Consider the following 16,146-nt stretch of genomic DNA (forward strand, 5'->3'; position numbering starts at 1 on the left):
TCAGCTTCCATAGAATTAACAGTGACACAATTTTTTTTCTGTCTCTCTGCCTACCATAAGCTTAAAGTTTATGATGCATACCTCCCTATCTGTCAGAGATTCATTTTGTAGATGTTTTGATTTCATCATATAAGTAAAGCACAACTTCACTCCTTTATGGAACAGCAGTTTAAGGTAGCAGGATGTTTATCCCAGTTTGATTTACTAAAACACCTTTTCAGGAAGATCACAGTAATCGTTCAGACTTGCTTCTAATTTAAAATGTAAGGCTGCTAGCAGAAGTGAAAAAAAAAAAAAACAAACCTGCAAATTCTGGATTCAAATATCTATGAAAGTGCTGATAGTGATGAGCACACACGTCGAAAAGCTGCATCAGGTAGTCTTATTCTTCAAGTCATTGATTGAACTGAGTGTTTTTTCCCAGCTACGTTTGCATCTTGAACACTGGTTAGTAAATAAAACGTTATGTTACTTACTTTGGGACAGTTATCTTATTTCTTGACTGATAGACTGAATGTCACAAGATTCTGAAAGGAAAAATGTTTTGCTTGCCAGCTTCATCAGCCACCGTGATATGAGCCATTTTGGTCTCATGCAGGTGTGTTTGTTTTAGTGATCTTAGTTGTCCATGGACACTGGAAATGGAGAAATAAACTTGACCTGAAACTAGTAGGCCAAGAAGTTGCTATGCAGGTGAAAGAAAAGGTTAAGAGCAAAGTCATGCAGAATAAGGTAAACTTAAAAACTGTCCAAAGGAAGGGCAGTTCTGAAAAGAAGCCAGGTATGGAAGGGAGCAGGTAACTGGGATCTCTGGCATCATATTCATCCTTGAGTCCTGTATCTTGCGGGAAAATAAACGAGTTTTTATCTCTATAAGGGGAAGAGGCATTCACAAATACCATTGGCCATTGAAGGCCTCATCAGTAACAACTGAATGTTTCTGGAGATGTCTGGATGTAATTGCTTGCACCCAGATGTTGCTCACTTTTCCAGAATTGTTACTGAGAACAATGTTATATTTCTTTCCAGCCGAAGAGTAGAATTTCATGCTCTTTCTTCATTTTTCTTTTGTATGAAATCAAGTTACTTCTTTGCACACACTAGACAATCCAAGTTAGATAAAAATGATCAACAAAGGCTAACACCAGCGGTTTTTCATAAAGTGCCTTTGTGATTACAAACATAATCCAAAAGGATGTGGGCATTTACTACCTGAATCTGCTCTCTGCATTTTCTTAATATCAGTTAGACACAGATGGTTCTGAAGCTGTGTATCAGGCATCACCAAGTATTTTTTAAAATTTCAGGACTATGCCTACAGCTCTATTTACAAGCATATCTGAGTTGAGTTAGCATCTGATGAATGATCATTTCAGTTACAGCAATGCTATAAATCTATTCAATCTGGAGTTTCTGTCCTAGTTTTTAGAGATGGCAGTACTGCTTATCAGATGGTACATTGGATATTGGAATGTAGGGAACTAACAAATATTCCACACAAATAACTCAACTTATTTAAGGTAGGCTGTTTATTCACCCATTTCCTATCTTTCCTCCAATCCCTTATCACATTTTGAATCTGAGGAAGTGATGGAAACAGAAGCATCCAGAGTGCCCCAGTTTTTCTATAGCTTTATGCTTTGGGAGGCGGAAGAGCAGGGGGAGATGGGAGCAAGCTGTCCAAAGGGGCCTGGTATGCCATTTGCACTGTTAGTTTCGTATCTGGCGTGTCTGGTGAGGGATGATGAGCAGTGTCGCAAAGAATTCTGTTAACAAACAAGCAGTCTTTACTTTTAGTTGGAATTTTATGAAAATATGGAAAGACAGGTATAACAAAATAATAGTAGAGGGATCATTAGAAGGATGTCTTGTTTCCCTTCTAACTGTTTAGCAGAACTTCCTTATGTTGTCTGTATTCTGTATGTATTTGAAATGTACCTATTTGACCGGGTGTGCCTAATTCTGAAATGTTACTCTTTGGTCTGTCAGTGCTGGTGATTGAACAGAAAAATAAAAGCGTGCTTAAGTGATTATGACCCATTGCCTTTATTGATCTCTTCTGCTTTTTGTGTTATCAAAACCTGGAGCAGGAGAATTTAGAATCTTCAGGAGAATTTAAGACAACATTGTCTCAGATTAGCTGGCTCATGCTTCATCACTGGGGAGGTCTGGTGGGTTTTGCAACACATAGGCTATTTTTCAGTTTACGAGTAATGTGACTTGGTAAATCAGCTAAATATATACAATTTTAGGTTGCATTCTTCACCGTCTGGGGAGTTAAGTCCATCACATCTCTTGAGAAAGTCACCTTCTCCAGCTTTAACTGTAAACTCCAACAATGTGAGTATGTCACTGCCTGTGAAAATCTGAAAGTAAAAGGTTAATGTCAGCTTAAAGCCTCTGTTTGAACCAAATTATCCTGATTTGTGTTTTTGTGAGAGAATGTGTAAGGTATTTCCAACTACCTGGCAGCTATGAAAGTCTTTTGGGAGATATGATGGCAGCAGAATTTCCAACCTCATTTACAGAGGCAGCAGTTCAAGCCTTAAGGGGCTGTTCCCGAGGGTGAGTGGACTGCAGTCCCCACTCAGTTATTAGGATCTCTGCTGAAGATCCACAAATATGAGTGTGATTCGTGTGATGAGGACTCTTCTGGATTTGGAATTGCATTAAAACTTGCTAAATAATTGTCAGAGAGTAAAAATATTTCCACCTCTTCAGTCTGACAACCTAAATAAAATACCAGTTCTTGTTTTCTCTCATGTGTAATTTTATTCTTAATGTTCTTAAAGACCCTTTTATAAAAGCTATGCTGTATGTTCTCAGTTTTGAAATGTTTAAAATCTTTACTTTGAAGGTATTTCAGTAGTCTTCTAAAAATTGATAGAATGTGCTGTTTTGCTAATCTAGTAGTGCTGGTAACACTGACTGACCATAGCTAGGGAATAACTAACGTATTTTTTACCGAAGAATATTGTATGTTGTATATTGTGCACTGTATGGACAAACATTTACTGCTCCATCAGCACTTCCTTGAATGTAAGTTTCTTTCCATTTAAAGGCAGTTTATCTTCCCATTGCAATTTTAATTTCCTAACAATACTGTTCTGGACTACAGATTGTTTTGGCTTCCTCCCTTTTTTATGATCAGTTCTCCTCTGCCTTACTGCAGGTCTTTCTCCCTGAGAGTTGTTTGACATATATACTGAACTCTCTAAATCATGCAGCATCTCATCATAAAGATAGCTTCATTATATTCATTGAAAGTTTTTCTTTATTCTGTGCTTTGTTATCCTGTTTATTCCTAAAATGCTTTTATAAAGCACTTCAACTTTATTAATTTACTAGGAGAATATACACAAGTCAGGCACCCCAAAAAATCTATCCTGCTAAACTGCATGTATGTGTTACATGAAACAAATGGAAAAAGAAAAAAAAATTTTAAAATTCTGATATGTTTGAGTTAGGATGACTTGCACCTCTATTGTTGCTAGCCTCATTTTTCCAAAGTTCAAAAAATAATTTAAAACTACTTAGATTGGTAATGGTAACAAGATGCAAAATAATAGAAAATATATGAGTTTATGATTCATATAGTTTAATGTATAAAGAACATGGGAGGTATGAGGGTGTTTTTTTTATCTTTTAGCTAGAATGTGTCGACATTGACAAACATGATGTCACTGGGAATTTGTAGTTTATGGTACTAGACATGGAAAGTGTATACCAGTACAATTTGTTGTGCTGGATTTATTTGCTGAATGTTGCATTAGACCCTGAATAAAGCAGATGCCATCACTGTGAAGTACCTTTGACACATGTGTAAGTAACACTTTTTATTTAAGCCAAGTCCAGTGCTATGTGAACTTCTAAAAAAAAGTTATTTTAAAATGCAGTAGATTTGCCTGTTGATGCATATTTTCATTTACTCTAGTTCTTAATTCTTTGACAGTGATTTATAATGTTTCTGTAATGTAATAACTATGACTAAATTTAGGATTTAATTTTGTCCCTTTTACTACTTCTGTTCTTTCAGGTGCCAAATAAAGAGTTGATTCAGTTATGTCCTTCGGAAACAGAAGTTCTAGAGACTTCAGAACAAAACCAGGGTGCTATTCCATTTCCCAGTAATGAACCTCTCCTCAGTAAGATTTATTTCTCTTGTGGATATTTTGGGGATTGCAGGGAAAGACATTTCTGATAAACAGTGTAATTTTTGAGTGCACCACTTTACAACCATGTGGAAATTGTAAAGAGATTTGTCTGTCTGTTTTAAGATGAGAGGACTCTTAAAGGCAAATGTGTTATCACTGGCAGGCAAACAGCAAAATTTCATCAGTGATTGGATCTCATGACAAAAATAACATCCTGTTACAGGATTTTACCATTACATTCTTGCATGACATAGTTTTAATTAGGTACTTACTAGCTCTTTCTCCAGAAAAGAGGGATGGGTAAGGAAAAGTATTTCAGTGCAGTGTAAGGGAACTGGTTGTAATTTGTTGAACTATTGTGCTTTTAGCACTTAATCTCTTTCTTAAGTGCAGGCTATGAATAGTCAATACAAAGAGCTAGTGAAAATGTTTCAGGAATTTTTTTTTTTTTTAATTTCCCCTCCTTCAGGCATGCACTAATGCAGCAGTTTGCATATAGGATTCCCTGACCCTGTAAGAGGAGAATGCCATTGTGTTATTTTTAACATAAAAGGCAAAGTGCTATGAAAGCAACGATTATGCTTATCCTGTATTTCAGCTCTTAGAAACTTTTCAGTCTCCCTCTTTTACTTCGGCTACTAGAGACTGATTGATCGATTTCTGTATTTATTTATTCATTTATTACTTACAGCTCTCTTCCAGTTTAGCTATAAGACCTTTATATTAAAAAAAAAAAGTGTTGAAAATTACCGTATTCTTCATGCTTTGTATTGCATACATTAATGTTTTAATAATCTTACAGGTAGTAGTTCTCAGCTGGACTTTGATGCAATATGTGAAAATGATGACACTGCTATGACGGCGCTTATGAATTACTTGGAGGCTGATGGAGGACTTGGGGATCCATCTGAACTCAGTGATATACAGTGGGCTCTCTAGTTGTGTTTTTTCAAAATAAGAAGGAATGTAAAATCTATAATGCACAAAAACCGTACATCCTCAGTACTGTATTATAATTTTGTAATGTTTAATTTGAATTCATACTTACTGTCTATATATTTTTAAAGACTGAAGCCTTGTTCAGAGAGAGACAGTTTCTGATGCACGTATGGAAAAATGCAATATTTTTTTCATGATGAGGAAACATTGAAATTTTAATATTGAACTGTCTGTAACTGGAATGCTTAAAAAACATTACTATATTTTTGCTAAGAAGCTTTAACCAAAAGGTACTGTACAGTGTACAGGAATATTTTTTCTTAGTTTTAATACTTAAACTTTTATTTATTGTTTTTGTTTCAAATGGTAGAATATTGATTATCCATGTTACTTTATGTAGAACCTGCTATACTTACAGTTTAAGAATATTTGTAACTATTAAATTTCATTGAAACGATGATTTGCAAACACTACAGTTGTAAAATAAGGTATTGTAATTCTCAAATGATGCAGTTTGTGATTCTTTGCCCTTTTCAGAAATGCAGTTTTTGTAGTCGAAAGTTAAAGCATACAGTTCTGGGAGCGAGAATTTGAATTGGATCACCATAGCAATCAAAAGAGAATGTTTTGAGAAAAATAGCCACTTCCCCAGTAAGCAAACAGGATAAAGGTATAAGAAAAGAGCAACAAAATAGTGATTTTTATTTTGTATTACTGGTAATGTATTCTTAGAGGGGCAGTGCATAGAACCTAAGAAAAATAATGGTGTAACTGTAATAAAGCACTTCGATCTCATCAGTAGATAAGTTTGGATAGATTGTCTTGGTTCCAGAGTGAGGATAGCACTGTCTATTAGTGAAAAAATCCTAAAATTCTGTAGTATAGTTTATAGTCTCTGTGCTTTTGGAGACATTAGGGTGATTTTTCTATTGCTTGAGTCTGTGACTTTAAAAATATTTATGTAATATAATGCTGTCTGTAAGTCAGTGTTACACAGGATGATCTTTTGGGGGGCAGCTTTGGCAAGAATTGCATCACAGTTACAGCAAATTACTCAAGAACATGGCACTTAATAGGTGTATTAGAACAATATAGCATTAATATATAAAGTGGATCTTTTTATCTCTGGTATTAAAGGTTTAGACAAATTTTTGTATTGATTATGTATCATAAAAGCATACTTTTTCTGTTTTTTTTTTTTTTTTTTTAAATTCGGGTAATGAAAGAAAGGATTTGAAGATATTTGATACGTGTGCATATTTTAGATGCAGACATTTAAACACAGGCAGCACCATAAGCCTATTGCATTTGTTTTACACTAAAGGTGAGTGATAGGCAGCCTGTTGCAGATCTTTTTAGGAATGCTGAAGTGTGTGAACAAATAGATGTGGTAGCCACTAGATGTCATGCTTCTACTGTTGGGTAACAACCCTTTCCTGAATGAAAACATAATTTTGCAACATACTGACTTCCTATGCTTTGACAGAGCAGCTTTATATCTTATAGATATGAGTCGTTTTGCAAATGATGAATTTTTTGGTGACATCTTGCCCAGGTCTTCTAGAACGGCTTGTTGGATTGATTTTTCTTTTCTTTTTTTTTTTTTTTTTAAGTCTATAGATTTTTTGCATTTAGCTTGCATCCTGCATTCAATTTTTTTTTTTTTTTTACAGACATGGGGCCAAAATTCTCTGTTTCTATCTTTCTTAGAATAAATTTTTCTGTTTCTTCACAGAAAATGAATTTTGAGCTATATCATGGAGCGAAGTGAAAAAATTAAACAAGTACTTTCTAAGAATTGATAGCATTCTATTTGTATAAATGAAATTTGATAATTTCAGTGTTGCCATTGTAAAATGTACTTTCTTTTTTTCTACTTTATTCTAAAAATAAATTCTAAGTAAAACAAGAAATACTGTAACTAACACAGATAAATGAGTTAATAACTAACTTACAATTATTTAGGCTTTCCTCAACATAAATTGTTTTTTAACTGGGTTAGCTTGAAAACGGTGCAGGTGTTGTTACTGAAGGAAGAATATTAATTCTGTCACAAGATTTATATAATTGTCTGGAGTCAAACCGCTATTTTTGGATTCTTCTTAGATTTCCCTAAAAAAATAAAAACAAAGATGTAACTTGGAGTGTTTTGCAGTGATTGATCAATATTGTGGCTCTCAATTCATTGATTAGATTATCCCTTTAGTATTTGTGAAATTTTCTGGTTTAAAATAGTCTTACAAGAAAAAGTGTCAGTTGTAAATATTTATGATGAAATTAAGTTGAGATAGTATGTGCTTATTTCTGTTGTATAACAATACAGTTCTAGTAAGATCCAGACAGTTTTTTTTTTTTTTCTTGGCATGGTGCAGGTTATAGCGGATGCAGTTAAATCAGGTCAATAAAATATTGTTTTGATGCACTGCTGTTAGTCTGCTGACAATTGTACCTAATACTGAATTTAAATATGACATGCTTTCAGATCTCAGGCTTGTTTCCTAAAAATATAAATGGGGAGGTTGAACTAATATGGATTTTGGTAGCTCGAGATGATATTCCCTAGTCAGGGTAACTTCGTAATCCAAACTAACATGTATTTTCTAGGTATTAAACACCCTTGATGTTGCAGCTGAATTGGGCCATCTCTGGAAATGACAGTGCCTGTAGGCTGTACCTGAAAGAGCTGGTTTGATCAGAAGCAAACAGAGTACATAGGTATGATTCCTACAGTGTCTTGCCACGGGTAGGTACAGTAAGTGGTAAAGCAGGTGTCAGCAGGCTCTTACAAGTCTTATTAGTTACCGTGGTTGTACTTAGAGATGAGTCAACTAATTTGCTAGTGCAGGCACATACAGAGTTAAAGATAAGAAGATGGGAGAAGTGTTCTGATATAAGTAGCAGCTTGTTTGGGAAACCAGTTCCTGTGTTGACAGGAGAACATGAGAGAATTCCTTTCAGAATTAGGAGAAGAGAATAAGAATGTGGTAGCGACAAACACCATCCTGGTATTGTTGGAATGAGAAAGTGGTCTGGGCTGGGCAGAGGGTGGTAGCTGGCTGTCACCAGCCTGAGTTAGATGCTGGAAGGCCTGGACTGCTGTGTGGCACACAGGATTAAAACAGTCCTTCTGAATGCCACCATGTCTTACTGTGATCAGTCATGAAGGTGTCACTATATTAAACCTTAACTTTTGCATCTCCTGTAACAATATTTGACAGTTGCTGTTGTGGGGACAGGGAGGGTCCTTTTTTGCTCTTTCAGGTATAGTTGCTTCTTAGGATTCCAGTGGAGTGTTCAGTCAAGTACAGTGCTATTGCATGGGTCTAGAGCAGAGCTTCACTCTGTGATTCTGTCCTGTGGTGCATTGTCATTCTGGACTTTTCTGTGGATCTTATGCTTTTTTTTTTTTTTTAGGGTATTGGGAAATTCAGCTTACTGACAAGCACAAAAAGCTACAATTAGTTATTTCACTGGTTGCTGACAGTAATGTGTTCCTGTTCATAATCCAAACTGAAATGAAGAATTTATTCTTCCATAAGGGATGCTGCTTCTCCCTAAGTCCTGACCTCTGGCCTCTTTCATTTAGTTTTTTGTCTCCTATTTGTAGTTTGACATACATCATGTACATTCATAAAATTCCCTGGAATTCCAGGAAGTAATCACCAGCTGAAGAGCTTTGTGCTATTTAGGACTTCTCTGAAGATGATAATTTTATTCCCCATCCCTGATGAGAATTGTTTTGTTCTATACAAATATGGAGGTGAAGAGGATACTTGGAGTTACAGGTTCTTGCAGATTAAAAGTTGTAAAACCATATTTCAGAGCAGCAGAATTGGAGGATCCAGGAAAAAGGCAAATGGAGCGGTGAGTGAGCTGCTGAAACAGTTTCTACTGCTGTGGCACATTCTACGTGTACCTCATTTCTAGAAAGTTCAGCTGGATCCCCTGTAATGTGACAGATGGCTGTCATGACTAAATATTCCGAGTTGCTCCTGACTTAATTGCTTTCAGAAACTTCATGTCTTTCTGATGAGGAAAAGACAGAATTCCTGTCCAGGTGGTAAGTTTTCTTGCAGATCTCAAGTGTACATGACTGGAGATCAGTAATCCATCCTACAAAACTTGGGGAACTTTGGCACAACTGAGAGAATAACATAATTCATAGACTCTTTTGTAAAAATGAAGTGTATCAGTGTGTTTCTAGAAGGGATTGTAAAGTGAGCAGCAGAACTTTGAACAATACAGTATCTCAGGTAATATGCAATGCTTTTAAACAACAAATCTGACTTCAAAGATTGCTTCTTTCATAAATCTGGCAGATAGGGCTATATCGTAGAGAAGGCAATACTCTGGGACTTTAGACAAAATAATTTAAGATGAGTTCATAAAAATTCTTTGGCAGGAGTGGTGCCATCCTTAGACGACTTCCTGTCAAAAAAGGATGATAAGCAAATTGGTTTCTTAATCCCTCGTACTTTATATACATTTGATTTCATTTGCCAGATCTTTAAGAATACTCTTTTTTTTTTTCTAGATAAATATAGTTGCAGTATCAAATAATGTTTTTGTTATCATTAAAGAGGTGGTAAATCTCAAAAAAAAAAAAAACAACAAAAAAACCCTAACAAAAACCCAAGCAAAACCACTGAAACAAAACACCAACACAAAAAAAACCAACCAAAAAAAAAACCAGGAAAAAAAAAAAACCACAAAACCAGGCAAGTGAACTTAGTGTTGTTTCAGTAAAATACAGTCAGCTGCTAAACACTTGTGCTGAAGAGCTCCTAGCTGGTTCCACCTCATTCTGCGTGGAACCAGCTAGGAGCAGCTACAGTGTTTAGGGCTGCCCATTCTGTGGGCAGTGATGGGCACGAGCTGGCTTCTAAAGACAGTTAAGAACAGGATAAGCACAGCAGCTGCTTCAACCGCTTTCAGCTCAGGGGATTTCCTGAGCTTGGTTTGGTTTGGCTGCTTGGTAAACCCTGAAGGACGGCTGTTCCAAGTGACCACCCCTCCATTGAGCCTGTGGAAACTACTTGTATACACAGACCCCTTTAGTAGGGAGTGCCGTGGGCCTCCTCCCTCTTGCAGGAAGAGCCACTTTTCTCTGTTCTGGCTCCTGCTAGCTTTGTCTGGAGAGTACTACTTCATTTGTGGATCGCTGCTTCAGGTACTGCAAGAGACAACAAAACAGTTGTTTCTAATCTTCTGTCTCTATGCTATTCATGGCTTCTTAGGTTTTTATGGCAGTCCACCTTTAGGAACACCCAGCTTTAAAACTTTTAAAATCATACTGTTCTTCAGAGCTGTCTTGCTTGTGGTTTATTACGGTAATTTACAGTATACTCCTAGATAGTCTTTTTTTTTAAAAAAAAAAAAACAAACATGTATTTAGTTTCCTGTGGTATGTTTTAACTCTTGGGGGCATTTTGTATCCAAGTTCTGTAAGGAACTGGAAGCTTCCAGTATAAAAACATGTGTTGTGTATTTCAGAAATCAGAGGTCATTATTCCAGAGTTCTGACAGTTGCTTTGGTAGAAAGCCATGGGAAATGCTCCAGTGTTGTGGGAGTTTGCAGATAAACAGAAAGATCAAATGGAGTGAAACTCCAGATACAGTTACAGGAAAAATACACATTTTTCACCAAAAAAAACCCCACCCTCAAAACAACAACAACAAAAAAAACAAACAAAAAACCCCAGACAATCAGGACAACTACTTATATAAATAATCTAAAATGCAATTCCATACCATGCTTCAAGCAAGATGCTTGTACAAGTGGGGCTGTGCCATGGTGCTCCATCAGTTCCTTTGTGATAAAGCAAACAAACTTGTTTGTTCCTCTCCATCTCCATGGTATTTAAACTGAGTATTTACTGATTCTGGTAAGCCTTCTTATCAAAATCACTTTAATGGTGTTTCAGATTTGGTGATAAGCATAAGGGTTAGTAACTTTTAAAATGGTGAAGAGGATTACTGATAGCAGTCTGAGGGGAAAATATTTTCAAGTGGATTATTTTCCTGCTTAGGCCAGTATGCAACTGCTGCCTTTTCAGGCAGTCACTGAATAATCAAACCCATTTCAAAATTGTTGATTTTAGGTTTCTATGGATTACCTAAACAGAATTTGAAACTTCACCTTATCAATCTGTAAGGAGTTGGCCACAGTGATGAGTGGAACTTGTACTGCTGGAGTGGCTTCTTTGTGTCAGTAAACACGATCCCTTTCAGAAGAACTGCAAATTACCGAAGGACATGGACCAGCTGGAGAGGGTTCAGAGGAGGGCTGGACATGGACCAGCTGGAGAGGGTTCAGAGATTATAAGAGGGCTGGAGCACGTCTCCTATGAGGACAGGCTGAGAGAGTTGGGGCTGTTCAGCCTGGAGAAGAGAAGGCTTCAGGGAGGCCTTATAGTGGCCTTCCAGTACCTAAAGGGGGCCTACAGGAAAGATGGGGAGAAACTCTTCATCAGGACCTGTTGTGATAGGACGAGGGGTAATGGTTTTAAAATAGAGGGAGGTAGATTCAGATTAGATATTCGGAAAAAATTTTTTACAATGAGGGTGGTGGAACACTGGCACAGGTTGCCCGGAGGTGTTCCAGGGTGGATGCCCCATCCCTGGAAACATTGAAGGCCAGGCTGGATGAGGCTCTGAGCAACCTGATCTGGTTGGAGATGTCCCTGCTCCATGCAGGGGGGTTGGACTAGATGACCTCTAAAGGTCCCTTCCAACCCAAATCATTCTATGATTCTATAATCTTGCTGCTTTCATCCTAGTTTTGGTACCTTGCTTTAAACAAGGTAAAGCATAAGGGAATAAGGCTTCTGAAATTTGGATTTGAGATATTTGCAGTCTTGATGACTGTCCCACTCAAATACAGAGTCAAAGTTGTTTAGGTATTTTTGGAACGAGAAGTTTGGAAGATGTAACTCAGAGTCCAGTAATTTACATTTTTATGGCAGGAAGCTTTTAATAGGACAGAACTTCTATCTTGTTCCAGTCGTCCTAATTTACTCCGTTACATGTCAAGAAATAACTCTGGTTACTGATGTGGGAATTAGGCACGTGCTGTATGGGATGACCAGATTGCCTACTCCTCCTAAGTGATCAGACTTCAAAAGGCATTTTCATTTGGTCACCGATGTGCAAGGAAATTTATGGGCACTTCTATTTGTAATTCAGTGAAATGCCCAATGTGATCTTGTGTATGCCAATGGATGATTAAGCCCTCCCTTGCCATTAAACAACTTGGGCAACTTCTGCCAACCCTTCAAATAGCTCTTAAGGGGAATGAGCTTTTGTTTCTTTGCAATTTTGTTTCTCATGAAAGTTGAGTTTCACTGAGAATGCAGACCAGAATTTATAGGATTTTCAGTAAGTCCCAAGTGGACATTAACATTGTAATTGATTTATACTAGCAAAAACTGAGCGCAAACTTGACTCTGCAACAATTGGTAAGATTCTTTGCTTCTGGCTTCAGCATGGCCAAGAATAATATGAAGAATAATTGCAAGGTGACTGTTAAAACCAAAGTTCAAAGTAGAAAAATGGGCTGGTTATAAATCCTCTCTACAGACAGGCTGTATTTTTTTTCTGTTCTTTCTCTGCAGTTAATATTGGATAGATGTATGAATCAATGTATATTTAATTCACATAGGCTGCAGATGAGATCATCATAGCAGAACTGGCTTTGTTGCTTGTAGAGAGGGTAATGCATCTCTTAATGAGATCAAACTTTCTAAATGTTGTAGCTTTTCAGGAACCGATAAATCTAAGTTATGTACAGCTGCTGATAGCTAAGAAGAGGAAAAAAAAAAAAAGGCAGCAATGCTCACATACTGCACTCAAGGTTAGTGCCACATGGAGAGTTAATCACATGGAGAACAAGTTATTCAAAAACAGCATTTTGGCAAGATGTTTGGGTCAAAACAATGAAACTACTTCACATCTCACATAATTTATTTAATAGATAAAAATAACAGCAAAAGGTTCTTCAGTATTTCTACTGAGGATGCAGTGTGTTTCTGCAATCTCAGGGAATTATATATTTGAATAGTTTTTAAATTGCATTTCAGCAACTTGGTGGAAATACAAATCCTATTCTAGCTAAGATATGCAGATGTACACATTTTAAAATTGATATGAAAGTTTTTGCAAAAGGGGTACATTATTGTAGAGTCTTAATGATGTTTATTATCATAACTCCCTTTCATGATGGCTAAATTTAATAACTGGTTAAAAACCTGCAGTCCTTGGTAGCTGTTCAGGAGGAGTTCTACACAATAAGATGTTAATTTTGAGCTTTAATTTTGAAATAGTGGCCTAAAATTGATTATACATGTTTGATTTTGAGCTGGAAATAGTATAACAAATAATTGGTTTTAAACAAATGCTTTAAAAATACCTGCTGTGTATGAAAGGATGCTATTTTTTTTTTTTAATTATGTAGCATTTTCCTGCAGAAGGATCCCTGCTTTACTGATACTACTAATGATGTGATAACGCTGTGCAGTAATGTCTTGAGAAAGTCCAGGGCTGGTTCTGAACAGGCCGTATATGGCACAGTACGGCACCATCAGCACACCAGTAAATCCTAGCAATGATCTGGTGGTGATGGCAAAGCCTGTAGGACCCACCTAATTGGGTTGTCTTCCACCATCTAGCTCCAGATCCAGCTTAGGTATCTCTATGCAGCACTGCTCAGTATGGTGTAAATACAGCCTAAAAGCTTAATCTCGCAGATATTTTAATGTAAGTAGCTTTATTCACTTGACTAGCTCTGTTTAGAATTAGCCACATCTTTCGGTAAGTATTTCCACTTGGAGTGTACAAGGTAGAATTAAACTCCAGAGATTAAATTGCTTTTTTTCGTTGGTGGTTAAGTGAAAGCTTGTGACAGCACAGTAATTTTGCACTGCAAGTAAAAAAGAGAGAAAATAAGAAAAGCAGGTGGACCCATAGACAAAAAAAAAATCAAACCACACTTTTTAGTAAAGGTTGACAGCATCAAAATTATATTGAGATATTTGTAAAATTGTAGTCAAATAGAAGTGATGTGTGTCTCAGTTTTAAACCTAATTAGATTTTAGTGCAACAATTTCAGTCAAAATATTTCTCAAAGAAATGAAAAGGATCATTAACACTAGCAAAGGTATTAACAGCATTTGCTTGAGAATATATTTCAATAAACACTAAGAAATTTCTGCATCAGAGACAGCGTTCTAGGGTTGAAGGGGCATTTGTTGAAACTTCAGGACGAATGTTAACGACAGGCTGAGCAGAGCTTCTACTGTGGAAATAGGAAACTTGGCTGAAGAGCAAAGCCAGGATAAACATGGGAATTCAGCCATCGTTTAGCTTAAGCAAAGCCAAACAGAAATAGCTGCAAACTTTACTAAGCAGATGTGACTTCCCTGTTGTAAACTCAGGATACCACTTCCAGATTTTTAACTTTGCCTATCGGTTCTCAATGTTACAGCTATTCTCATGATTGCTGTGTGTTTCTAGCAATTAACTTAACTTTCCTAAAGCCTATAAACTGAAATGAAAACATTTTCCAGTCCTGCCTGTTGAGATTTGGACCACTGTACAGGAATAAGGGAAAGACTCATGGGGCCGGAAGGAGACTGAGGAAGGCAGCACACTATGGTTCGCAAGAATGAATGAGTCTCTCCTGAAGTGACCGCATTACTGGTAATCTAGCTCAAGATGAAAACTGATCATTCACTGCTGAACTTGGGTTTTTTTCCAAATAGATGAGATCTTTACATACACCTGAATCATAAGGAAAATGAAGAGTAATTATGAGTTGAGATTTGAGTCACCCAGCTGGCCTTTCTACATTTCTCCCCTTAAGCCTTTCTGTGGAAAAGGAGTGAGGTTAGTGCTCTCACTTGGCTTGTACTTACGGAGTGAGGTGCCATCTCTGACCGCACTTCATAAGAAGTGAAGGCCTAACCTTCTCGTGCCTTTTCAAAAATATTTGATCTTCACTGACTTGCACATACCCATGTTTTTCCTATATATAATAAGTCTTGATGGAAAGACAAGTGCAAATTAAAACAGTGCCATACTCAACAAGACTGACACTTTCACGTTTGAGTGTTACGTGGTACCCCCGATCTCACTGTATGGCGTAACAGAGCTAACTCAGAGCTGTTTCTCACCTCATCTGCCTTCTGCAATAAGGAGGATTCAAATGGGTTTTTACCTAGTCTTCATAATGAGAAACCTGCAGGGAGACTAACTTAATCTACCAAATCTCATTATCTGGGTTTTCACTTGAGGTTATTCATCAGTACTGTGGCAGGATTACATGACTTAAATAAGTTTAATGCTGAGCAGAGGAATTGGATCATTGGATCTCAAACCCTGCTGTGATAGCACAGGTGTTACTGCTGTTTGGAGCTCACCAACATCTATTGCTGTGGGGTTTTTACCTGTAGTTTTGGAAAGGGAGGCTTTTTTCTTAATCTTTTACTAATGCTAAAATAACCTGGATTAATAATGTTACCAATTAAATTTCTCTGCACCAAGGACTGCCACAAAGTAGAATAAAAATACTTAGCATAGGGATTTGTAGGTGTAGGTTTGTGTACCGTGCAAGTTCAAACATTGCTACCTGAACCTAGCTGTTAGTCTTTTTACAGAAGTAGAAACATGGATATAGACATCAAATACCAAGGCTGCGCTAAAAGATCCAAGTCCATAGATTGTCCGATGCCGGTGCTATCTCTCCACACACCTCAACTTGGATGCAGAGATATTTCATCAGCCTGAGAGGATGCACCAAATTCACTTTAGGTTTCCCTGGTTGCTTTGCCAAGTCTGCAAACCCAGGTTATAATGTGGCACCAGTTGTGACTGTATTTGTTTTGTAGTACGTAAATGCTTATGCCTCAGATACTGGGATGGCCCTACTCAACGGTTTCGATCCTCGTGAATTTAGTAGATTTGCAGTTTGTAGTCAAAAGGTACTGTGCAGATGAGAGATGTTTGTAATTCTCAGTTCTGAGAGCCTCCAGATAAAGGGTGATGCCCACAATGGGGG

The 16,146-nt window shown here is 37.1% G+C and overlaps 1 protein-coding gene across 2 annotated transcripts in view; it reads left to right on the forward strand.

Moving 5' to 3' along the window:
- The window catches only part of BMAL2 (basic helix-loop-helix ARNT like 2), a 35,917-nt gene extending 28,486 nt beyond the window's left edge, over positions 1-7,431 (forward strand). For both annotated transcript variants that reach the window (XM_086757122.1, XM_086757113.1), the window contains 3 exons: positions 2,253-2,340; positions 4,037-4,145; positions 4,957-7,431. In XM_086757122.1, coding sequence (XP_086613248.1) covers positions 2,253-2,340; positions 4,037-4,145; positions 4,957-5,093 — 334 coding nt within the window. In that variant the 3' untranslated portion in view covers positions 5,094-7,431. The remainder of the gene's footprint in view (positions 1-2,252; positions 2,341-4,036; positions 4,146-4,956) is intronic.
- Positions 7,432-16,146: the final 8,715 nt, after the last annotated feature.

This window comes from Chlamydotis macqueenii, chromosome 1 (genome assembly GCF_036417535.1).
Source record: "Chlamydotis macqueenii isolate bChlMac1 chromosome 1, bChlMac1.mat, whole genome shotgun sequence".
Lineage (NCBI taxonomy): Eukaryota > Metazoa > Chordata > Aves > Otidiformes > Otididae > Chlamydotis > Chlamydotis macqueenii.